Source organism: Spodoptera frugiperda, chromosome 31, assembly GCF_023101765.2.
Source record: "Spodoptera frugiperda isolate SF20-4 chromosome 31, AGI-APGP_CSIRO_Sfru_2.0, whole genome shotgun sequence".
Taxonomy (NCBI): domain Eukaryota; kingdom Metazoa; phylum Arthropoda; class Insecta; order Lepidoptera; family Noctuidae; genus Spodoptera; species Spodoptera frugiperda.
In genome coordinates, this window is record NC_064242.1 from 13,275,461 (window position 1) to 13,302,632 (window position 27,172).

At 38.6% G+C, this 27,172-nt stretch overlaps 1 protein-coding gene across 1 annotated transcript in view; it reads right to left on the reverse strand.

Moving 5' to 3' along the window:
- Nucleotides 1-19,987: 19,987 nt before the first annotated feature.
- LOC126912873 (uncharacterized) overlaps nt 19,988-27,172 on the reverse strand; it is a 43,904-nt gene continuing 36,719 nt past the window's right edge. Inside the window, exon 3 of the mRNA XM_050707195.1 lies at nt 19,988-20,169. Coding sequence (XP_050563152.1) covers nt 19,988-20,169 — 182 coding nt within the window. The remainder of the gene's footprint in view (nt 20,170-27,172) is intronic.

Here is a 27,172-nt window from a genome sequence, read left to right on the forward strand (position 1 = left end):
AAGAACTTTCGGCAACGAGTTTGTTAATAAACGAATGGAAATGAAGAGAGATGTGCAACTGATCCACATTCCGTTAACTCTATGTTGTGTTGTAACAAACGGATGATGGGAAAGAAAAGTTTTAGGAGGAAACTCCTGATTTTGATTTATGATTAAAGAGGAGGAAAAGGGGAAGAATATTTTGAATAAAAAATTGTTAAGATAAGACAAAATCAATAACAATTTCGTCACTACATAGTGGTAGACGAAGTCAGTAAAGAATTAAAATGTATGCTTTAGTTTCTTTGAGCTCTCTGGTGCAGCAAAATGAAAAAGAAACCTAGTACATAGCCGGGCGAATGTTCCAGTGTATGTAGTGTAAGTCAATACTCGAGCCACAAGGAGACTGCAGCCGTGTCTCGATTCGGGGCAGGTCGAGTGAACGGCACACATACTTACATCCCTCGAGCATTCGACCACTTGTGCCACTTCCGAACGCTCCAAATTTCACTTTCCTATATCTATTATAAAATCTCCGAAGGCTCAGCTCATATAAAATTTATGAAAAGGTAGAATGCGGTGAAGTACTTCGGTATACCTCGGCATACATCGGGGTACTTCGCTCAACTTCGAAGCGGAAAGCCCGGGTTATTTCCATAATAAATGACTTATGAAAACGGAATTCATTTTGAGCGGCGCGAAAGAAAAATATGAGAGAAATACTTTAACGTACACCGTTTACAATAACGTTGTATTTATGGAGTGACGGAGATTAAGTTGATCTATGAGGACTTTTATGTGACTGAGGCATGACAGAATAAGTTTTGAAAACAATACAGAATATCGTAAAACTTAATGCTCCTTATTAGCACGGTTTGGTAGTTATATGATCGCCAACCCTGTTCTAGTAGATTGAATGAAGCGCAGACGCAATGCAGTCGCATTAGCATACAGAGCGCTGGTGGCTGTGCTCCAGCGAGCGAGGAGCGCTCCTTCGCGGTTATTACGCTAAATACTCACAACTGTTCATATTCTGCACAAGTGTTCATGTTAATTACATTCATTTCTACTAGTTGTAATCATATTCTGTATCTTATAAAGGAAAGTGCAGTAACATAACAGTTCTAGGAATTCTTATTTAAATTAATATTCACTATGACGTCAAAGTATACGTGTAGATTGTTTAAAATAAAAATTTCACCAAGCTTTAATTAAAACATAGAGAAAATACACGAACCGCTGGAATTGGTAAATTCACATAGAAGGGAAAATGCTCACATTATCAGACACTGAAAGCGTTGAAAGCAGGTCTCCAATTGAGAGCGTATGAGGTTATATAAATTCAATTTTCGCCACAAAATGTGCGGTAACGTATTCAGTTCAGTATTGAGCAAAAAGGCTGCGGGTCTCTATTCAGCGGGGCCCGTTGATCGTACAAAATTAATATTTTCTATTCGATACAGGAAAAGGCTGTCGCCAGTGACTGGTCCGGGGTCCCTTAGGAGTTTAGAAGACGAGTGCAGTGGGGACAGTGCAGTGCCTGTGTAATAAGTAATACTGTTTTATTGATTGCACCTTATTACAACTACAGACTAAAACTGAGGTAGATACTCATGCGCCAACAAAGGACAATATTTGAATTACAAACTCAAATAACTTCCGCAGTATATAGTTTAAAGTAAAATATTAAATGCATTACGTTCTTACAAAAAGCAGCCGTTATGGCGTACAATTCGATATTATAATAACTTGGAGTCGTGCACCGATAATAGGGTCGTTTGTTACCGCACAGCCGCGGTAACTACGTACACTTGACGTTAATTTTATGCAGTTTTAATTAATATGAAAATTTCCTTCTTTGCTTTAATTATATTCTAATTAGAGGTTCGCGTTTCAAAGCGTACTTTATCCGCGAGCGCTGCCGTAGTGCGGCACACTAAATAGATGCACTGTGCTTGCCCTTGTCTACTACTGTAATTAAAAACTATAAATAAGCTAGTGCGCATTATGCCCAGATTAGGCTGTTCTTTATGCCAAGCCTTCCAAGTTTTTGTAGCAGAGCCTCATATTTTATACCAGTTAGGTAGTTTTAATATGCTGCATCGTAAGTTGTGAGAAAAGTTCGGTCTATTACTTCACTGCAAGATACGGACCACGTGAAAAATGGTCAGCTGCAGCTAAGTTTGGGATTAATGTGATTATATTCAGGAAGGCTTAACACAGGCGGTAGAGGAACATTTACCTTACCCGGTAGAACATTATCTCAATAAATATAATAGTTACAAATGTATGTATGTGGTACTGCGGTTCCCCACGCAATCTAAACGGCGCATCACTCATGCAAATTCTCCGTAAATTAGTGAGAAAGCTAATGAACATTGTTCGCGCCTAACATTGGATGTTAACTGATATGATACATATGCTAATACCCGCTGTAATTGCACCGAAGCCGCTTGAATATTAATTATTTTCATATACCATTTAACTAGAAAGCTGGAATGAGTTTTCCAGCGCGCGGCGCGGCGTGTGGCGTTTTTGATTAGAGTGAATTATGTTTCAAATATGGACGTGATTCACGTACTCCGCGCGATGTATTCAAATGATCTCTTTGTTACAAAAATATTCTTTATTTAGGTTCAAGAATAAATGTATTCTCTGCACGCTTACTAGTCTCCATTATGCTACCCATTACAATTTATAAGGTTGTCTTAATTTCTGCCAAGGCTGTGGATATTTCGGTTACATAACCATTTTGACTATAAAGATTTTACTAAGAGAACATAAGCGAGGTTCACAAAATGTTAGACTTGTAGTTATCATTAAACTTTACACACTCGTAAAGTTATTGCCAGCGCCTTCATTTCTTAGTGTTATTACATTTCTTGTTCCCTCTAAACAGATTGCGTCTACGACTGTTTGAGTCGCAATCACGGCGCTCCGCAGTACTTCTCACAGGAGCTTTCCATTTCATTTTCAAAGGATACCAACAAAAAATATTCTCGCTACGTATTACCTCGTGTTACAAAGTACCTACTCGTACTCGTATATTTCGGAAACTGTGTTAGAACGTGTTCTGTATTTTGTGACAAGATTATTATTCCGAGCCGCTCACTTATTTGAATAATGTCATTTATAAGCACATTTAAATGGCGGCGTGTTTGCCAAGAGGTCATGAACTCGTTCTGACCCTTCCGAAATTCACGGCATTATAAATCTGTAGTACTTTCTCGAAGCTCTCCAGCGTTCCATGCAAATCCTCAAAGATCCATTCACTCCGCAATATTTCATTTTTACCCCTTACTTCGGCCGCCGAGTGCCTACTTTGAATTCCGGCCGTTGCCGGAGTAAAAGCATTAAACGTACAGATTTAGCAGCCATCCCGCTATTTACTTAGCTCCTTCACTCGCGGTATCTGCAGTATTTGAATATCAGACATTTACGACGCCAGAACTTAATCCATTGCCAGCTTCGGGGCGAAATCCTGATTTTCCGAATGGTTTAAAACGGCAATGTACGGAAAAGTGAGGATATTTTTATGGGCGCAGGGGAGCGGAGAGAAGTGGGCTTTTGATGGCGACCGATGTACTACCGCGGTAAAAGTGTTGCCCTGTAAAAGGTTTTAGATGTTATACTTAAAAGAGAGATTAACTTATAAATTTTCGCCTCCGGATTAGCCTTCAAACCGAATATGTACCAGGTTTTAAAAGGCAAGAGATTACTGAGCGTTGCTAGTAAAATTAATACTTTAGTTTTTTCATTTTGACTCAGTTGAAAGACCAAATCCAGGTATACTTCTTCCTAATAAAACTTTCAGATATCTTAAACTTTCACACTCATACACTTAAAACAAATATTGTTATTCCACACTTTTACTTATCAGCAATCTATACATGATAATAAAATCGTAGAAAAGTGCTGTCTGTACATTGTAAAAAAAATAGCAGGGGTTATTGTTATGTCGATGTCGAACCCAAACATGTAATTAACTTTTTTTTTGTCTGTTTGTCTGTTTGTCTGTTTGTCTGTTTGTCTGTTTGTCTGTTTGTCTGTTTGTCTGTTTGTCTGTTCGTCTGTGCGCGCTAATCTCAGAAACGGCTGATCCGAGTTGGATGCGGTTTTCACGAATATATTGTGGGATGCTTAAATTTACATTTAGTGTTTGTTTCATGTCAATCGGTTCATTACATTCTATGCTTATACCATTAATCTCCGCAACTATTTGACGGATTTGGTTGAAATTTGGTACAGATATAGTTTAGAACCTTAGAAAGGACATAGATATATTTTAATTTCAAAAATCAAAAAATAAAATAAAATAAAAATAAAATTAAATTAAAATAAAAATAAAATAAAATAAAAATAAAATAAAAATAAAAAAAAATAAAATAAAAATAAAAATAAAATAAAAATAAAATAAAAATAAAATAAAAATAAAATAAAAATAAAATAAAAATAAAATAAAAATAAAATAAAAATAAAAATAAAAATAAAATAAAAATAAAATAAAAATAAAATAAAAACACAAATAAAAATAAAAATAAAAATAAAAATAAAATAAAAATAAAATATATAGTAATTACAATTGTTCAGTTCATGTTATTGTTTTAATTCATTGGAAATTTGTTTTTACAAAATAGTAAAAAGCAATGAAAAATATAACATAATACAACTTTTAGTACAAAGAAAACGCTCTTACGGAGTATAGATAATTCTATGTCGATCGTTACACGACTTCGGTTCATGTTATTGGTTTAATTCATCGAAAAAAAGTTAACAAATAGTAAAAAGGTATGAAAAAAATTATATCAATATAATTAAACTTTTAGTACAAAGAAAATGCCCGAACGGAGTATAAATAAATAATCCAAGTTGTCTTTATATCGATAGATGGCGTTGGGATCGAAATAGATTGCGCTATGGTTTTGTTACAATTATTTGGTTGGGTATTGGCCGAGCGCTTCGGTACTATTGTAGAAAATGTGTATTATCAGTCGTATGATTATTTGTCTGTAGTGGTCCTGCTGTTTCGTATATTCTAAATTGGTTTCGTTGTATTTGTCAATTAATAAGTTTATTTGTTGGGTTTTCCTGGTTTTCTGGTTAAACTTTTTAACGTAGGTTTAGTTTGATATCGATTATTAGTAGTTACTGTAGTTAGTTTTTTTAATAAAATTGTAAGTCTAATTTATAAATTTATTAGATTAGATTTAAGTCGTTTCTTTTAAATTATTTAGTTTAAGCTTGGTTATTATAGCATAAAGGATAGGTTCTAATATAATTTCTTTTTTAATTGTTATAAATTCGTAATTCGTAGTTTCTTTAGTTTTCATCTTAAGTTCGGAAAGATTATAATATTTCTTTAGTTAAAGTCCGTTTTTAAACTATTTTTTCAATGCCCTAAGTGAGTATACATCTATTAAAATCAAACGCAGAGCTCATTATGTTGATTTTTAAAGAGTTCCCTGGAATATCTTCCACATCTCATTTTTGAAAAGATCCCGCGAGATCGGGAACTCATCATCATCAATCATCATCATCAGCCTATAGCTATGGGAACTATGTGGTTAAAACCAAAAATTTGCCGGAAGTCACTATTCCACGCGAACGAAGTCGCGGGCAAAAGCTATAATGTAATATTTGCCAATGGTTCTGCAGTAAAATGATATTGAACGCTAACATAATAATATGCCGTCTGTGGCGTACACATACGGGTCGGTAGCCATTACATTGGGAAGCTGGTTCTGTATCCTTAGTACGACTTTGTTTTACGTTCAACGAGATCGAAACTAGAGCGCGTTCGGCGCTCTGATTGGTTGGTTCAATCGCGCCGGCCAATCATAGCACCGAACGCGCTTTCGTTTCGTTTTCGTTCGACGTAAAGCAAACTCATACTAAGGGTACTGATGTTCCTGTACCACAAGTCTACGATACTGTTACAGTGTTACAGTGACATAGCGAGCGGTCCCGGGGCAGTGATTGCCACGTCATATCGGAACCCGGAATATTGTGGCTGCCGGATATTTACGAGGAATCTGTTGCTTCCATTCCATTCTGTTTTTATTCTCCTTTAACAACCTTTTTTTGTCTGGTGTTAGGCGGTTTCTGCTGACAGTTCTATATTGCCATTTAAACATACCTAAGTCATTGAAATTTCTCAATAGCATTGAAATTCACTAAAAGATGATTAAATATTGTGTGAATCTATACACAATATAATCCAAATAGACTTTTACCTTACGATTATAGAATACGACATACGAGACAAAAGATGTGATTGCTCGGTTAATAATGCACTTAATACAGCACTAAGGAATAATGAAGCTTTCTACCTTGAAAACATTTTTAGGATTAGATCATTAGTTCCAGTGATTAACATACAAACAAATTTATAATATTAGTATAGACTAAGGAAGCTTCAGGTAAATATTTGTATTTCCTCATTCAATAGCGTGAGGGTTTTCCCTCTAATTCTCAACTTGTTCACTTGGCCAAGATAAAATTAGTTGAGCATGTTTCCTGCCCGCTAAGCCGTGCCGCGCAGATGGCTGCCCGCTGATGCATCTATAATCTTGTTTAGTTCACCAACTTTTATTAAGTTATAGCTTTGAGAAAAACAACGTTGTATTTGTAGGTACACCGTGCGCGCTGCGCTCTATCTATCTTCTAGGAAATGTTTTCTTTAATCATCATGTTGTGTAGTCGGCGTAAACAATTAGTTTTATGATTTGTCAGATGTGAATAGAAAATTTTCTTTATCCTGTGAGTGTACCAAACACTTTTGTGCTCACTATTTAGTTATGAAATGATCATGTTGTGCCATTTCATTATGTCTATAGAAAACTAAGCACGATAGTAAGTATTGGACAAGGAAACGAAGTAATTACTAACAATGAAATAAAACAACGACCCGGAAAGTTCCGACAGTAAGCCGACAACGGATGAGAGAGCTTGATGTCGTCGCCAACTCGCCACCGCCACGCCACCGCCACGCCACCGCCACGCCGCGCGCCGCGAACATTTGTAATTAATGTTTCCTTTCGAAGCGGACGCGTTACCATGTTAAATAAATTGAACCGACACAAAGGCTAAGCGGAGTTAAACGCTTATGTATTTAAAAGTTATTTTTTAATACCAGTTTGGGTCGAACCCAGATTTTGATGAGCTTACTCGCTGATTAGGCTGATGACATAATCCTGTTATTCTGGGTCATAGGTAAGGTATTAGACTACGGTTTGCACAGTATAAAGGTATACCATTTGTTTTGGACTGTGTTTTAAAAGCGCGTGGGTAGATTACTATTACATGCCTCTCGTTTTTATGCTAAACTCTCCCTAGAGACAATGTGACGATTAAACAAAGGAGCTCGAAAACTCCATGTAAAAGTCGGCGCCGCCGCCCAACTCACTATCGGCCCTAAATGTTAAAATTACAAGATCCATGATTAGTAAGTCGTGTAGTATCTGATTCGGAGGCACGGGTGTGGCGGAGCGGGCGGCGGCAGGGCGCGGGGCGCGGGGCGCGGGCGGAGGCGCGGGGGCGCGGCGGCGACGGTGCTCCTTATTTTATTATCGCCTTCCTTCCTACCCCGTCTCTCCGCTCGCCGCGCGCCGCTGCCCCGCGCCCCGGCCGGAGCGCAGCGCGCATGCGCCCAGCCCCCGCCCGGCAACTGTAAGCAGGCGCATTACTGTAAATACTCCGTTTTTCTTTCTGACTCATGTTCAGCATTATTAACTATTCATTTTGTAACAGAGACCTAATGTATTCACTGTATTGCGATGACTCTCTGTTCGGGAGATCATCATCATAATTCACTTCGTTCAACGAAATGGGTTTTTCGTAAAAGAAATGTGATCCTGAGAAAGTTTGGGATAACTCGATCAGTGCCAGGCGCCGGCACGCTCCTACAATTGAGTGTTGCTTATCAAACATATTGTATTCGTGAGCCGGCTCTTGTTTCACCCTGATTCGATTTGGACGATTTCTTCCATTGTCATGCACTGTCCTACTTTTTTTAAGAAATATAATGTTCTTTTTTGTCTCCAAACTTACCTCATAATGAAAAACTGTTTGATTTATTGTTTAAACAAGAAAAATTTAACAACGACCTTTCAGCATATTTTGTAAGCTACATCATTATGCAAATAATCGAACACTCTCCGGAGTGTAACACAAGACCAGAAAGGTGACTCCGTTGGGCGGCAACTTATCGTAAATATTGCGGGCTGCGGGCAGCGGGCTGCGGGCAGCGGGCTGCGGGCAGCGGCGGCCAGACGCTGTCATATCGTGTTTATTTACTGCGTGACATAAAGCGTTGCTGCGGTCACATTCACGAAATTTCCGTTTCGTCTGGACACTGGGTTACACGGCACACGATTACATTAGCAGTGACGTCACCAGTAACCACTCCACTCCATGTTTGTATTAATCCTGTCTCCGCCAGCGATGTATTAAACATGTCTAGTCAGTTCCATCGTATGTTATTTGTTGGTTCGGATTACCAATACTTATATAGGACATATGCTTTTCTTAGTTTCATGTTATGTTTTATTTTATGTCTACATTTTTCTCGAAAAAGACATGTCTCCAAAATCCGTCTCTATGTAGCATTGTGATTACATGAGCTTTAAGACTGAATTACAACAGACCAGTCGTATAAGTAATGTACAATTATCATAAACCATTCCAGCATGAAAGAAAATAAAAGGGAAACCCGAACCCCTCATAAAGTTTACACTGAAATTAAATGTGAAAGTGTGGGAGCAACGTACCGAGTCTCGATGTATTTTATTTAAGATCGCCCCACGGTTACGTTCACCGCAGACGGGTAACTTTTAAATGGCCGATACTTAAACTTGATTTTAGGTAATACTGTTGAAGAATTTGTTAAGAAATGAAGTGTCGTTTAGAAATGGTATTACTACCTATTGTAATAAAGACATTAATTGCTTAGCATCTACAATTTTCTTCGAGAGTTTTAAAAGTGGAAGCCATGGAAAAGCGGTGTTACCAGCCAGTGTCTCTGACAAGCACGATATCATTACATTCCCTCAGGGATTATTAGGTAGAGAGAGCTAGGAGGCGGAAACATTGTCGTTTTATATCGTAACAAGAAACTACAAGCCGGTGATTACGTCGCTTTCTTGTTGACCCTTAATCTCAGGATTTATTGTGACGCAGCGATCAGCAGTTTGTAAACAGCCTCGTAAAAGGTATAAGGTCGGCAAATGTTAAAAGAAAATTCTTTCACAAAGCTAACTAAACGGACAAAAATGTGTAGTTAGAGGCGATTTCCGGCGAGATAGCCGAAAGGCCGAGAGGGCGAGAGGCGGACAAGAAAGAGGCCGAATAGTGCCGATACGCCGATGTTCCGCCAATACTGACACTTACACGACAATGGCAAGCTTGCAGGATAAAACTGTTCGCTCGAGTTACTCGGGGAGGCAGATGGGATATTGTATTGTGATGCTAAACGATTATATTGTTATGCCGTGATAAATGTAATACTTATTGGTACGTATTTCATTAAATGTTTAACTTCTCTTCTCATTCTAATTATAGTAAGTAATAGTATTTTAGAGTGCATAGGTATTTTGTAACAATAAACTGTGTGACGTTTGAAAATGATGTATAAAATTATATTTAATCTTAATCAGATATTATAAGGTTTTCTCAAGTATTGTTTATTAGTTATTTGACATTAGTTTACTTAAAAATAAACCTTGTGTGTTATTTGAGTGTATAATCTCGTTTGACACGTTATTCTAAATAAGGCAACTCTAAACTTAGCTGGCTACACAAACTGTCCAGTATATGTTGGAAGGTGAGAAATTACTGAACTAAAAATGTACTGAATTTTGTATTACGTTTTTGTTCGTTGTAGCGAGCGGCGCCGTCCCGAGGGGTCACGATAAAGTGGTCGTGTGAACATTTCAGGGGCTTCGTGTCCTCAAACTATACACACACACACATGCAGATATGGTTGGTATGTGTTTTAAGCCTTTACGGTATAAAAGTGTTTATTTTGAACGAGTCAGGCTAAACAGCTCGCCTGCTCAGGCTGACGACGACGTGCAACGTACTAATAAATCTCTTTTTAAAGATTCGGTAAGTTGTTTATTGTGGAATCAAAAAGAAAACTTATTGTGGGTTTTTTTTCCAATGACTTCTCTCACCTTGGGCGAGGCGTGTCAGACTCTTACTGACTAAAAACCACTCCGTTCCTACTCCTGCTTTTCGAGCCGGAGTCCCGGGAACCCGCTAGTACTTAGTCCGCAGCTCCGGATCAAACTTATTGAGGGTTAGATTGGTTTGTATTGTAAAGAAACAAAAGTTCACAGAGCATATTTATTATTTAGAATTCTACTTAGAATAAAAGGCTTTGTACTTGTATTTAAAATATAATTGAATAAGAGACTCGTATCGGAATATCGTGTAGGTACATAGCCTCCATGTAAGAAATAACAATAGTATGTGCGTGAGTAAACACTTGACCCTATTTTAAGACATTACAAACGAGGTCAGACAACGGAGAAGCTTAACTTAACTAAATTAATGAAAAATATAAATACAAATGTATTATAGTAGAAATTATACTCATAAATGTAATGTAAAATTTGTTTCACCTGCGTTTCGGTGGTATAAAAATTATCCTATCACCCAAGTCATCTAATATCTATATACTAAGTTTATACAAAATCCGTTCAGTAGTTTTAGCGTGACTGACGACTTTCACGTTTAATATTAGTGTGTATACATATATACACTGGATCATTTTCTATCTATGATATACATTTCTGAAAACTGTAAACTGAACTACATTGATCCAAGAATCGAACCTATGTTTTTATGTTTGTCCAACAAGTTAATGAGCAAAATGACTCACTATATTTAGTCTGTTGAGTATTGAAATAAATAATTGTATACCGCATCAAAGAGAATATTCTAAAACATCATACATCTAGAACATAACCGGAATATCAAGCCGTAAGTTTGGCCCCTCAAATAAAGCCTGGGTCTCGGTTCTTGGCATAATAGGCCGGTTGGCGGACGCCCCTGGCAGCCTCGCAGCGCACATTTGCCAAACAGTTTTTTCTTAATTGCCAAGCCTTTGTCTACATGTAGATGTTGCTGGCAACGCTGCGGCGCGGCTTTTTGTTCCTACAAGCGCGCTCTTGTTGCGTACAACATTCCATGTTCTCGATTTTTTGGGTTTGGCCTTAGAAATACAAAGTTACTTAGTTATGTTCTTTGTTCATTTGTTATCTGTAAGTGTGGGAGAGCCATGCTTCGGCACAAATGGGCCGGCTCGACCGGAGTGATACCACGGCCTCACAGAAAACCGACGTGAAACAACGCTTGCGCTGTGTTTCGTTGTGTGAGTGAGGTTACCGGAGGCCCAACACCCCTCTCCCCAATCTTCCCCATCCCCGATTCCCGAACAACTACCCTTAAATTCCTAACTCCCAAAAAGCCGACAACGCACTTGTAACGCCTCTGGTGTTTCAAGTGTCCATGGGCGGCGGCGATTGCTTACCATCAGGTAATACGTCTGCTCGATAACCGGCGTGTTTAATAAAAAAAGATCTGTGGTATATCACGTTCATTATTAAAACATAATGTTTGTGTATCCGCAAGACTCTGGCTATAAAGTCTTTTGAAATCATCACAGTTAGATAGAAACAAGAAGTATAGCATAAGTTTTCCATATTTGATGACCCTTAAACATTCAATCAAAATGGTGAAGTGGTACCAAAAACTGTTCCAACCTAACTTAAGAATATCTTAAAGCATTAACTGCCGAAAGAAAATTGTTGAAGGCAAATCCTCCGCTAAGCGTCGGCTACCAGAGTCCGACGTGGCTGTTAACGTGATAAGAGACAAGTACAATAGATATAAGTTGCTGTACCATATAAGTATAACATTGACCTTGCCCCTGTGTCCTGCCAGTACCTGAGCACTATCGATTTAATTAAGTCGAGATTGCCCCCTGAATGATGTAGCCACTAGGCAAGTGGGCACTAGTCAGGCAGTCCCGCGGCAATACTCGAGTCTCTTGCTAAACGGTCTATTGATAGCTGTGTTCTGTCATCTAGGTAGTGTACGGATTGTATTGTCGTTGGTAATTGTTGGACGACATTTGTCATGACTTATGATTACATACTCTAACGGCACTCGGCGCTCTCAAGAATATTTCTGTCGCTTCAAATTCTTTGTCAAAAGACGGAGATAGCACGATATTTCAGTTGGTAGAATTTAAAATCGAGTAGCTTTCAGTATTCGGGCGTTAGCGGTACTTAAACATAAATTGTATAGTTGGACGACCAAATTCTATTTTCTTGTGCACTTAAAATTATTACATGTTAAGGTCTCAGCACACATATGGGATCGGAAAGGGATCGTAACCGTAACGCCTTTCGCCTCGCTGTCAACCAGGCGTCAACCTACCGTATGCACGTAACGAAAGCGTATCAGCAGCGCCTGTACGTCAACTCGGCTACGGCTAGGCGACACCGACTAGACTAACACGATAGTTAGTCGGTACGGAGAGACGTAAGCGCGGGGACGAAGAAACGTAAGCGCGGGGACGATGAGCCGTAAGCGCGGGAATTCAAGTTCGGAGCCTGTTCCGAGGCGAGGCGATTACGTTACTATTCCGATTAGTGTGCGTTGCAGTAGGGAGTTTAATACAAACCATTCTGAACGGCTCGAGGCGATACGGTGACGATCCCTTTCCGATCCCATATGTGTGCTAAGACCCTTAATCTTCTGATTTCACTTATAAGTATATTTACTTTTTAAATACCCGTGAACTTCTTCACATATTAAGATTAAGTATTTTATTTTGTTTGACTATGGGAGAGACTGCATACAAATCTGTGTATCCATTAACTCAAGTCATAATATATCACATTATCTACCAGTTCACAAAGCAAGATCCCTCAGAGAGTACTCCGCAACCTCATAATCTGTGACAATGACTCCAGTAATCAGCTCGACGCCTGTGTCCGCACGACACGCGACACAAACCTACGCTTCAACAAAATCCCTTTCTTGTGTTTGTTCCCTTTGATACAAACAGATAGGGGTTCCATTAAATTAACTGCTACCCCTACACAGTCCACAGTACACACGTAATTCGTCCTTCAAAGGAATGCCGCGGAATTTTGATAATGCCTTTGTTTGTGGAGAATTTTGCGTAACTACCGAGTTGCGTGCAGCCCTAGCGTCGTATTTGAGGAAATGATGTTGCGGCGACAGTCCGTTATTTATGATAGATGAATATTTTGCAGGCGTACGATGTTACTGCAGCGCACGCTACAAGGTCGGCTTAACTTATCAATTGTCATGTTGGACGAGTTGTCTTACCCACACGTTCATTACTGTCGATGATAATGAAGATGTTGACGTTGAAATGTGGTTTACCGAGCGGGCCTTGACCGCAAGAAACTATTAGTTCCCAGTAATTAGATCCTCATACTGAACACTCATATAAGTAGTTCAAGATTACACATGTTGTCGAAACTGAGTCGGATCTAAACTTTTAAAGTAGTGGAAATAAAATATGTATTACTATCTTACGCTACAAAGTGTACTACAAAAGTTGTGGCCGTGGGAGTACAACGTACAACTGATTTAAAACACAAAGGCAATTTCGTGTAAAATCCAGCGACACAATTGAATTAGCTTTTCCAGCCGGAATTATTTCACGTGCATTTAAATTAGTTGCATTCTATTCCGACACGCCGCGCGCCGCCGCTGAGGTTTGTACAAATAAGTGCGGCCGCACACAAACGAAACACGCGACACTTTATTTAGCGCAAGCAATTTAACTTTTACACCGAAACTTATAACGCGCGGGTAAAGCGAGTCGCAGTCATTTAAATATTCAGTAAATCAGTTAGTGTGTGCTGGAGTGAGTTCAATAATAAATGTAGTGGCGCTCCAACGCTTTTGAGTGAAACTTCCTGCTGTGAAGTGGGACAATGTATTAACAACGACATGTAGCGTGCGCCGGTGTCTCGGGAATTAACATTTTTGATTATGTTCGCGCCTTGTTACTGAAATTATTTAGTGAAAAATTATCCTGCATGGATTGTGTCGAAGTAGACATGAACAGGTTCTGTGACGAATTTACTTATATGAATGAGAAAGGAATTTGAAAATCTAAGGCATCAGCTACCTTGTTGATTAATCTGACTTGTTGATAATTCGTTTAAATTCTTCAAACTCAGTCACAAACTTCACACAGCTTTAAGTAAAAGTGATTGCAATGAAGCATTAAAGAAATGCGTTGCTTAGCGCAGGCTTTCTATAAATTGTCGGGAACAAAGCTGTGCTCACGTTTTTCATCGTCAGCGGTGGGAGAGCGCAAGTTGAAACAAAAGATTGCGGTAACGAAGATTTACTACGAGCCGCCGGCGCCGCCACCGCGCCCTCTGTTTATTGCTCCCATAAACACACGCACGCACTGGACACTACACAGTACGTGACGTCATCGTGCAGCCTGCCTCATCATGACTGATTGTGATTCTATCAGGAAAACTAATCAACAAGGCTTCTCTTACGTAGGACGACATTGTCCAAGCTACGTCGACTATGTTAGAACAAAATAATGTTTCAGCTAATAAGTTTTATATTTGCATTCTAATTTGAGGAATACTTTTAAACAAGTAAGTTAATTACAAAGATAATGATCGGCGAGTAAGTGGTGCCCTGGTGGCGGCCATTAAAAGCATGGCGTATATGCAAAGCGGCCGGCGCGGCGCGGGCGGCGGGTTTAATATTCAGGGTGCGTGGCCGTGCCGCCTGTCATTATACAATTGCTTTCAATGACTTTTAATTTATGCACAAATACCCCTTTGTTAGAGCGCCGCCATTTTGCTAACGTTTTTCATTTGCTGCTGAAAAAGGAAATTCTTTTTACAGTAATGTCGGTCGGTATATTGAATCGGCAGCGCGGCTCCCTCGGCGCTGTTTGCGATTCCCCTTTACGTCCGTAATAGATTTTTATTAGAATCTTTCATGTATTTGTAGGAAATGTTGAACAAACTAAATAAAATACAATATTGCTGACTTAAACTGCCATATCCTTTGCATAATATCACAAGCAGTACAATACAGCAGATAATAAAGCGAACCATTTAAAAACCAAACTACGCGTAGTTATCAGCTGTGTCGTGAACCAAAACAGCTTAATATAGAGTAGCGACACAAACAAACTCCCTGCGGTAACATTTCGAAGTTTAATTAAAAGCAAGAAAACGTCGTAATTAGAGAAAGCAGGTCCTTTAACCGCGCGGCCGCAAGTTGTCGTTAGTTCCGTAGAGGGCGGTAGTGTGCGGCGCGGCGCGGGAGCCGGCCTCGCGGTAATTGCTCGATAAGAGACCGTCGAACAGCCGTTACCTGTCTCACACGACGTACACCTGTAATTAACTAAGTCCCACTGAATTCGATACTGGAACACCTCTATTGTGGTGTTACAGTTTACGTACCTACTTTTAGAAAATGACTTCGTATTAAGGGACGTTGTGGTGAAGACGCTTTATTTAAGTATGTGTATCTAGACGGTGTTTGGTACTCGTAGATACGCTTTCATTTGATTGAACATGTTTGGATTGTTTGGGCATGTGTCACGTAACTTTACATGCTTGTTTACATACTGAGTGACTAAATACGATCAATATTCATAATGGTATCAGTGTAAAGAACTAAGTCTAAGACTTCCCGCAGTTTGAAATCAATTGCTTATACTTTGTCTTAAGGGGCCGTTCAATTATTACGTAAGCACTATGGGGGGGCGGGGGGTCTTTACTTTGCTTATTTTGGATGACATGGGGGGTAGGGGAGTCTAGATGATGATTACGTCATCGGTAGTTATTTTCTTTTTTACACGAATGGCAACCCACACATTGTCTTTGCTTGAAAACGAAAAGCATTTTCGGGGATTCCCGCAAGTAATACATACATTTAGTGAACAGTGCGCGGTAATTCCCCTACTCGCTTTAGAACCGAGTAAGGGAATTACCGCGCGCTGTTCACTTGTCTAAATTTCCTCTATCAGTGTATTGTTTCGTTTGGCTGCTATAGCGAGTAGACGTATTGTAAGCATAGTAAAGCAAGTTAACATTTGTGTTACCATTCATTCCATTATCCAAAGTTTAATGTTTAAATAAGATGTCATTTCAAATAGACAAATCCAAGTTATACCAAAAATTGTTTGAAAGTTTTAAAAAATCTCATACAAGTACGAAAGTACAAAATGTACAAAAGTTAGTTAACGAAGTGTGGCGAAATTATAAATTACAAGCAAAATCCGACAAGGAACTAGATATTATTGTATCTAAGAGAATCGAAGAAGAATTGCAAGCAGCGACTAAGAATAAATCCAATTTACTACATTTTTTTCTAAGGTGAGTGACGAAATCATTTTAGGTACCTACTAGAAATATTAGAAATCGCCAAAAAGTTTCTCTTTGCTAATTAGAAAATATTATGGCCTATCTTAAAGTATAGAGGTAATATTCATTATATAGATTTATTTCTTATAATTGATTCCGTCAATTGGTCACAAAATACAGGATGTCAGTTTTATACATATATATTATATACCTACAGAAAACTATACTCTATTCAAATAGGTATTTAACAGAATGTAAACAATCTTTATATGTCTTTTTATTGAAATATGTGGTTTAAAATTGTAAACTGTGTAAAATCTGTTGTGATTCATTTAAAAACTCAACCAATATTAAAAAATTGCTTTTCTGTAAATACATAAAGGTGCGTACAAACATCGTGAGGCGTGCGCCGCGAATGGTTCGCACGTATACATGTGCCGTAGCATGCCTCAGGTTGATGTATGCGAGACGAACCATTCGCGGCGCAAGCCTCGCGATGTCTGTACGCACCTTTACAGATATCTGATTTTATAATTGCATATTTCAATAAAAAGACATATCAAGATTGTTTATATTCTTTTAAATACCTACTTGAATAGACTATAACACCCTGTATTTTGTGACCGGAACGATTTGCTCGTTTAAAGATATTAGATTTAAAGCCATAGGGTTTTGTATTTACCATATTTATTGCCATACTTTGTATTTATGTAGCTTAATAAGAGAATCTTTAGCAGAACCCATAGAAAGTTTTTATTTTTAGGCAACCTGTAAACCTGCAGAAAAAACACAAATTACACAGCCAGCTTCAAATATTAAAAAACAGGAAGAAGATAAAATAAAAACCGGTAATGAATCACAACAGCAATGCGAAATTAATAAAAATACAGATAAACAGAGACCAAAACCTTCTCAGGAAGCTATGAAAAATAAGATTGCTCTACTCGAAAAAAATTTGAATGCTTTGTATTCTGCCAGAGATACTATGTCAATCCGTGCTGAAGTTGATAAACAGATCATTAAGTTGCGCGAGGAAATAAAAACAGCAAAACAGTCTTTAAACAGGAAGGTTCAAAACGCAGTTGCCCAGAAGAAACACAGGGATGGTATGAAAAGAAAGTTAGAAGATATTTGTCATGAAAATCCAGAAATGAAAAAAAGACTATCTCTGAGGGATTCAGTGGGACGTCCTAATCTTGAAAGCAATCAACCTTTACTATTGAAAACAATCGCGGATATAGCTTTATTTGGGAGTGCAGCAGATGATAGAAGACGAACGGAATCAATTCGCAGCGTAAAAACTCTTGATGAACTCACACAAGAATTACGTAAAATGGGATTTGACATTAGTCGCAGTGGGACATATCTTCGTTTGATTCCCAGAAAATCTAATTCTGCAGAGGGACGAAGACATGTATCGACAGTCCCTGTTAAGCTCATTCGGGCTCAAACTGATCACCACAAGAGCCACTTAGATAGCAAGTTCGCTGAAACATCAATCCATTATTTAGAGAACATAGCATCCATACTAGGACCAGATCAAGTATTTTTCATATCTCAAGATGATAAAGCTCGAGTCCCTATTGGCGTAACTGCGGCAAATAAGCAAGCACCTCTTCTAATGCACATGGAATATAGAATCAAATTGCCTGATCACGATTGGGTAATCGCTGAGCGTCATAAATTAATACCATCTGTTTATGCTGGTATCAAAATCACTTCCAATATGCTAGGACAACCGCAAGCCGTTGGATATTCTGGACCAACATACATCGCTATTCGAAGTGGAAAGCATAGTTCATCTACTGCTAATACTCATGCTCAGGATTTCGAGACGCTTCTCGAACTTGAAGAGTTTCGACCATTAGCTAAAACTGACCATGGACTAGTAAAACCAGTGGTAATCATGACGGTTGATGGAGGGCCAGATGAAAATCCGCGTTATCAAAAAGTCATAGGGTTTGCTATACAACACTTTAAGCGACATGATCTCGATGCATTGTTTTTAGCTACCAATGCTCCCGGAAGAAGTGCGTATAACAGAGTAGAGCGCAGAATGGCTCCTCTTAGTCGGGAACTGGCTGGTTTAATATTGCCTCATGACCATTTTGGGTCTCATTTGGATGAACGTGGCGTTACAATTGATGAACATTTAGAAAGATCTAATTTCGAATTTGCAGGAAAAGTATTAGCTGAAGTATGGAGTTCAATGGAAATTGATGGCTATAATGTTAATGCAAAATATGTTGGGGCAGGTGAACAAGATCTTCCTGATTTTCCAGACATTAAATGGTATTCAGAACATGTGCGTGAAAGCCAATACTTGCTCCAAATTGTAAAATGTAGAAATACAGAATGCTGTCGTCCAAGAAGTGGACTATTTAGATTACTAGACAACAGGTTTCTTCCACCACCTGTAAAAGTAAAACAAACAGTTGATGACTTGGTTTTAGATGAAGGAGGGCAATTTCTTAATCTTCCAGTCAATTTAGCTCTACGCTTAAGTGCTTCACTCAAAGATTTCCTGCAAATGCCATACGATTATTTTTGTCCGACGGTACAATTGAGGCTATCAAGTCGAACATGCAAAACGTGTGGTCTTTATCATGCTTCCGTCAAGTCACTAAATCGTCACATCGAAAAGATCCATAAGAAAGTAAACACGCACACTGATAGGAAAGTTAGACCTGTAAGAGTCGCTGCTCGTCGTGCTAATGAACTGATGTGCATTATTCAAAATTTAGAGCACCATGATGTTGAATGGCTCGATGAGAATGACGTAGACATTCCAAAATCGGATGAAAGCGAGCAGACTCACAACACTGAGCAGCAATCGAAGCAATCCAATGTCATCGAAAACTTAGAATCATGGATTCGGGTTTCATGGACTGAAGACTGTTAATTTGAATTTAATATATGTACCAAAAATTTAAAATAAGTTTGTTATGTTAGTAAGATATAATATTTTTGTCCTTTACTCTATGTTGAATACCGTTTCAGTAAAATATAATCTCTATCCTAAATCTATTTTCTTATTTTTCAAATTATAATTATAACATTATAAAATTAAAAAAACAATACATTAATTGACAAATGTTTACGTAAGCATGGGGGGAGGGAGTTAAAGCTATGCTTACTTTTGCTGACAAGGGGGATTGGGGGGTAAATAATTGTAATAAATCTGCTTACGTAATATTTGAACGGCTCCTAATAGAAGTTCTAAAAGTAAGCATTATACGAGTAACTTACAAAGGCAATAACTCAATTTGCCTTTTACTTTCTCTTCCTATTAGCGTAGAATTACACTAAATTAACTCTTACAACCTACTTAAAAGTTAGCGTTATCAAAATCAATATCTGTTCGGAACTCCGTTTAAGTAAATTGTCCAGTAAATCAAGGACACACAGCGCGCTGTAAGTTTGTAAATATATTTCCATCGGCCGCAGCAGAGCCGATAGAATGGAGCATTATTAATAACCGGCGACGCTATCGGAAACGGACCGTTTAGTGAGCGCGCGGCGTGGCGCGGCCGGCGCACGGGGCGCACGGGCCGCACGGCACGGCGAGGTGGCCGCTCCTCTATAAGGACATCATTCCGCAGTCCGCATTGTTATTCATCGGGCGACCTCCTTTGTGACGTTTTAGGAGCATGCGATGCCGCATCTTCCTTCTCGCTCACACATGTGCCATAAACCGGCGAGCACGTGAGATGGGTGATATGGTGCGTGAGTTTTGCGCTATGAGCTTGTTCTGAAGTCCTTCGCTCCTTCTCATTTTCCGACTGCTTTTCCACTACGCAGGAAAGAGACGGCAGATTAGCGCAACAGTTGTCGTAGTATCGATCGTGTTGCCGAACCACGTGCGGCGCCTGCCTCTCCTACCACTCACTACAATTTTCATTGCAATTTTTCCTTTTGAGCGAAGTCCATAGCTGCCTTTCCTCGGCAAATTATTGATTTATCGGTAGCGGACGAGCGTTGTACATCTTTACGGCTGAATGGATGGGCGCGTAGTAATAATTGCTTCATTTCTTTTTCGGATGTGCTCGCTCGTAAAATAAAACGGAGTGAACTGCGACCCCGGACTTCACATACACCGTGCGTGTGTGTGTACTCGGTGTAGTGACGAGAGCTCGATAAACTTATCATATTTGTATGAGTCGTGTATATTGCGCATCATGGCGGCCTATCATGATGGATGCTGTTATTAGCATCGCTTAATGACTCTCGACACAAAGCGAATTACTGTGTCACCGTGGAATAAAGTACTTTTGTTAGAAATAAGAGTTTCCTTTGAAGTCGTAACAGTATGTAAAAATATTCATTAAATGCTACAAAGTTTTCCTTTCGATGCTGAGTAACAGCCGTAATATGATAAAAGCTTTTATCAGTTAATTTTTCATATTTTCTTTGGGATGAAGTAACAAGAGGTGGGATTTAAAATGGAAATGTCGTACACCTAGATATAAGGATAATATTGGAGCCAACAGGACCGTTTTAATAAACAAATAAAACTGTTATTGTTATTAAAAGAGTCGCTTGTATGACTCAGCACACACACACACACACACACACTTACTGGCTAATGCTGGTACTGACTAGTAATGTACGACGTTACGTCACTTTCCACATTATTAGAGACTTGACAAACTGAATATACTAATTTAATAATCTGTGTACTACTAATTTTACTTTGGTCGTAATTTTATTATTTTTTACAAGTAATAGACAGAATAACTGGTCAAGTAAAAATAGTACGTTATTATTAATTTGTGCTTTACAAATACGTATTATATTTATGGGCTTTTTTTAAGGGACGGAAATGGGCGAGGCGAGAGAGAGTGTCAGACTCTTCCTGACTAAAAACCACCCCGTTAATAGTCCTGCTTTTGGAGTCGAAGCCCCGATAAACCCGCTAGGTAGTCCGCAGCTCCGGATATTTATAGGCTAGGTACTTTATGCTAAATGTTTATAAAATTCAATTTTTCTTTCCATGTTATAAATATGAATATACATAAGCCTGAAATTGTATTCAACAAAAATGCCCTACAGTCTCTACACTCGACGATAAAGAGGCGAATACAAAAACTTCCACAAAACGAATCTAAGAAAACAACATTCAAAAGAAGCTTTTGGTAAAATTCTGTAAAAACAAATGAGATATGTTTTCCTTTTGTGGAGCCAAAGTTTTGTATTGCGTGCCTTTTAGATGAGTACAAATTGTAATTGTTGGGCCCCGAGACCGCTGAGACCGCGCGCTGCACGCGACCGCGGCAGTGACGTCACTCCCTCAGTACACGGCATTTGTCATTCTCTTTGTGAACTGCACAACCATTTCAAAGCCAATAAACTCTACCACCAACCAATTTCAATACGAATTACCTATCTACTGTTACCACTGACTACTTTTAGCCAGCATTGTTTAGTTGTTTTCACAAAAACCTACTGATTTTCATAACGGTGCGAATGTTTTATGCGGTACACAATAATGAGATACAGTACATAGCCGCCATGGCTGACGGAATCTAGGCTACATCGCTTACGAGGTAGGTACAATAGTGAGTCTGAATTATGAACGAATTTACAAACAGGTACCCGCTACACCTTATTAAGATTCACGTTTCTTGCATATTTTCTCTCCATTTTCCCTTTAATAAACTACAACAGCGAGCGGGTATAATCTTCGAGGAAGCCAGGCTAATCCCCCAGAGGTTTTCTTAGTTACAAATTCCATTAGAATCAGTTATACTTCCGAAGTAATAAAACTTAAAGCGCTGAGTGGCAGTCTCCGGTGCTGCGGAATAAGTACACAATATAAATAGTGAAAGCATTGTGGTCGCTCATTAAAATAATCCAGCGAGGTACAGGGTGTTAGCTTTGTCGCATGTTTAGTGGAATTAGTTGGGTGCGCGGCGGTCACGCGAGCCCGGCCTGCCGACTGCTGGATTTTTCAATTGATTTCCAATTAGCGGGCGAGCCACCTGCGCTGCATATTGATGTATTATTCACGCGCATTACCGCTGAATGACATTCGATTTAAAACGGAATGAAGTGATACGCTGGTAAATGTTTCAATCTACAATGTAGCGAGTTCTACTTTGAATAATGTTTTATTCTTTTTCCATTGCATAAGGAATATAATTTGTAACTCATTGTTTAATCAATGAGTAGCTCTATTGAAGTACTGAGAAATAAGGTTCCATTGCTCTGTGAGAAAATAATAGTGGTTTTTCTATTCGAAATCTATTGATATCAATATAAGTAATAGAATGTAAAGTAGTATTAATGGTTACGTAAACTTTTCATAACAAAATTACGTAGGGAATGTTATCATTCTGTACAAAAGTAAGAATGCAGGTGCATCTGTGTCGTTTGTCTCATTTCCCATACAGTATTGAGATACAATATATTCGACTGTGTAATGGCGGGCGTCAGCAGTTATTTAGAAAGAGTTGACGTCATCGCGCGATTGTTTGCATGTACACAATTTACGAGGTCCGCATTTCAGCTCCGCGATATCTGCCATTTAATATTAAAGCACGAACGAGCAAAACAACAGCGTTGTTTACCGTGTACAAGGAATTTATATCTTGCTTCCTAAATAAGGGAGAATCGACGTTCATAAAATCTAAGTGGAGGTATAACTGTGTAATGTTTTCTCGAATACTGCGCCGCGGTGGGGCTGTAACAAGCGGAGCGGGGTTAGTGCGGGGTTTGCACGGAACTCGCGTGTTTATTGAGCGAGCGTTTATGCTCGTCGTCACGGCATCACTCCGCCAACAGAAATGATTTGCGGGAAAGAAAAGTGAAAGAGGCGGGACTTTGACAAACTTTGGCTTTATCTCGAGCTCGTATCTGTTGGCAGTGGCGGTCTTTGTTTAAATATTGGGGAGGCAAGAAGCCAGGGCTAGGAATTTCAGCTTTACAAATATTTTGTCCTATAATGGTTTGAGGTTAGTTTCAAATTGTATAAAATATACTGAAACGAACGATACCAGTGGCACAAAAATACTATGTAAATAACTAGGCGTTACTCTACCAGGAAGTAAAACTGAATACAAAAACAATGTTATGTATTCCATAATTGTCCTTTGCTCCAATTACATTAGGTATTTGTTAATATTTCCCCAACGAACTTATAATACCAAAAACGTGACATACGACTCACTATCGCTGGAATTTTGCTATTCCCTTGAGACGCGAAGGATCGAAGCTCGCACACACACACACACACACACTCTGTACACGACATACTCACGACTCACATGTATAAAGTTACTACGCACACAATGACTGGAGTTTGCTCGGCCTAAAAAGGGACGTTCCTTGATCCCGGTTTCCGGGATTTGCGCGATGGTCCGCGATTGTCGTCGTCCCCCGGGAAATGTGCCCGCATTAGATATTTACCCTGCACTTTGTAATAAGAGAGAGTTTGGCCGTGCTTGCTGTTATTTGGGTGATAAACTTGATAGGCCATACAATGACTATTGTAGTGGTGAGGAACAAATGTTAAACAAAGTTATTTAAACTTGTGGTTTAAGAAATTTTTCAAGAAAGAAATGTTTCCATTTCGAGCATCAATAAACCGATAGAGACATAAAATTGGAAGTTTGTAATTTTATTAAAATAAAATTCCGTCTGCATACTTTATTGAAACTAATAAAGTCACATTTTTAGAACCGAACCGAATATTTATGAGACCGATATTTCTGTCTCCGTGAAATAAAGTGGAATCTTCGGAAGTTGGTCCCTACGATATATTTCCTTTAAAAATGTTCTTGTTACATTTGTTTGTGTTTTGATAAATCTGTGAACAAGGGACAGGAGTGGTGGCCATCAATCACGCGGTACCAGGGTACCAGCTCATTTACATCGCAGTGAGCATGCAACGCGACGCGACGCGGTGACACATACCCGATACACTACGAGCTAACTAGGTATTGAATCGTAATTATTGTATAACAGAGATTTATAAGTAAAGAGAAAGACGTTTTATTTATTTATATTGTATGCTCTAAAAGTATGAATTGGTTTTAAATATTACTATTACCATATAGCTCAGCTAAGCTATGTAGCTCATAGGACTCAGCTAAGCTATGTTTTTTATATGGAAAGATGCATGCAATGGATGTGTGCTATGGTTGGCTTCTCTACTATCGATACATCGTATATTCGAGCTGCGCATCTTACTCGCACAGCACATAGCTTAGTATTTAGCTATTACATCTTCGTAGAATAGCTGCAGGGCACATCTCTGGTCAAAAAGCAACCTTACATTCTAGTTAAAGACTAACATATAATCTTTAATATCTATAAAGACTAACATATGTATATGCCTAATGAAATATGATCGATTTGTCGTCAATAATTATTTACTATTTTATGTAAAGGGGAGTTGTATCCCTTGAACTTGGTGAGTTTATTTTATTCCCTTGTGAATTGAAATGAGAGGACGATATCGCCGAATTGGCAATTCTCTCGAGATAGTTTGTTACGCAAATTGTGTTAGATAGCTCGACTGGCCTTCTATTATATTGTTAGTTCTGATCATTATTGTAAACCTTAGGAAACCTGTATCGGAGCAGTTTCTGCGTGACCCTTTAGGTAGGTAATAATATATTGTCTTCTTTTTTTATGGTATAAGCCGGTAACAAAAAGTCGTATCACCTGATGGTTAGCAATCGCCGCCACCTACGGACATCTGAAACACCAGAGGCGTTACAAGTGGGTTGCCGGCACAAACAAACACAACGCAAGCGTTGTTCCACGTCAGTTGTCTGTGATTTTCACTGTATTACATAGTAATAATGTTTTACTTATGGCGCATCTTTATTATTGTACATCCTTGGTTGTTAGGTTAGATATTTGTGTGCGACTGCTGAGTAAAATACACATTATAGATTTTTTTAAATCTCGGAACGAACACACAGCTTGGAATTATTATTAAGCTTGAACATCAGACAAACATAACTGGCAAAAATGGGCATATTAAGTAAGACTACCTTTTTATACAATTTCAGAAATGGTAACACCTACATAATGCTATGTTATGTAATATTTCATCATAATAAGCAGCGAGAAGACAGATCGCGTTGTTACAGCACCGTGATACAAATCAGAGTAAAAACGTGTTTGTCGCGAGCGTGACACACTGACACGGAGTGATTCATTATTCAAGCTGTGTACACAACGCGGGGCACACGGCACTGATTGCCCGTGTGTAGTGTTGTACACGTAACGTTGTACATAGCTTCGTATTTGAGTATTAAATTAATTATGTTGTAGGCAAAGATAGTTTTGGTTGAGCGCTGTCGAATTGATGATGTTTAAGGACTAAAGAGATTTCATTATTCTTATTACATTGAATGCTGTGAATAAATTGTGCTTACAAAGCCGCGTTGCCACTACTCTTCCATAGTGTTTTTTTTTATAATCGTACAAGTTCTCTCTATTTCTGATTCTCTAAGTTATGGTAATATTATAAGATTGACTGCACGACGCGGTGGCCGGGCAACCGGCTACTGCGTAGCATGTAGCGGGTTTGATTCCCGCACGGAGCAACTTTAAATAGTCGTTTTGGGTTTGGGTGTCGTGGGTATGTTTGTTAACGCACCCCCGACACATACGACTAAGAAAATTCTAGTGTGGGACAAAAACGTAAAAAAACAATAATCACCGACAATTGGAAAGTACCAACATAATACTACATTTTTAACCAAAACTACTACTCATCTACTCTGTACGTCGCATCATGAGAGATGATGATAAACTCCCCTACCAACATGTGTATACATCTGCCGGTACCTGACGGCGCCCCCCTCTAGGGAACGTGCACAATTTATATTCCTAAGTGCAATGCTCGTGCCTGTCATTTCTGTAGAAACGTTTTTAATTTTTGCGTTCTTCTATGTCGGTAGAGGGCGCGGCGAGTGGCGGCATATTTATAGCTGCTTTGCAAATCCCCCGAGGTAATTAATTACGTCGACTTATAATGAAAACGTATAGCCAGGTATCGAGCTAGTAGCTGTGTTTATTTTTATTTACTTTGTTATGGCTATTGTTGGTTTGTACTAATCAAACGATTTCTAATCACCAAAGTCATGTAAAAAAAGTTCGTAGCTGACTAATTTTATGATAGTTTTGGAGTTTAAATACTATAAGGTATTAGATTTTGCCACAAGCCAGCCCACAATTCGTGTATCAAACTAGCTTCGACCACCGGCTTCAACCCGTGGGATAAAAAGTTTACTATCCTATCACCCAAGTCTGTATATCAAATTTCATCAAAATCCGTTCTGTAGTTGTAGCGTTATTGACGGACAAACATCTAAAGATCCAAACATCTTAACTTTAACATTTATTTATAAGTGTGATTTAAAATTGAAAAAGTAATAAAATCAAATCTTACCCAATACCCTTAACTTAATATTCTAATATTATTTAATTTACCAACACAGGACGTAACCCTAACGAATTGATCGTCTAAAACATTCATTATTACGAAGTAGAACTCAAAACTTAATATCATTAATGTAATAAAACGTCGCCAGTGACATACATACATATAAACAGTCATGTTTACTATAGGTACTGAAATATAGAGTTGAAGGTGAGTCTATTTCTGTGAAAATGATATATTATGTTTCAGGACATCATTCCGTGTGTTGGCATTCATGTAAGTGACGGTGATGTATGATCATACTGCTTTTATACAAATTACATACAATATATTGTAGCTACTACTATAATAATTGATATTTATTGATTTCAGACAGCGTTGGTTGGATTTGTGTTTG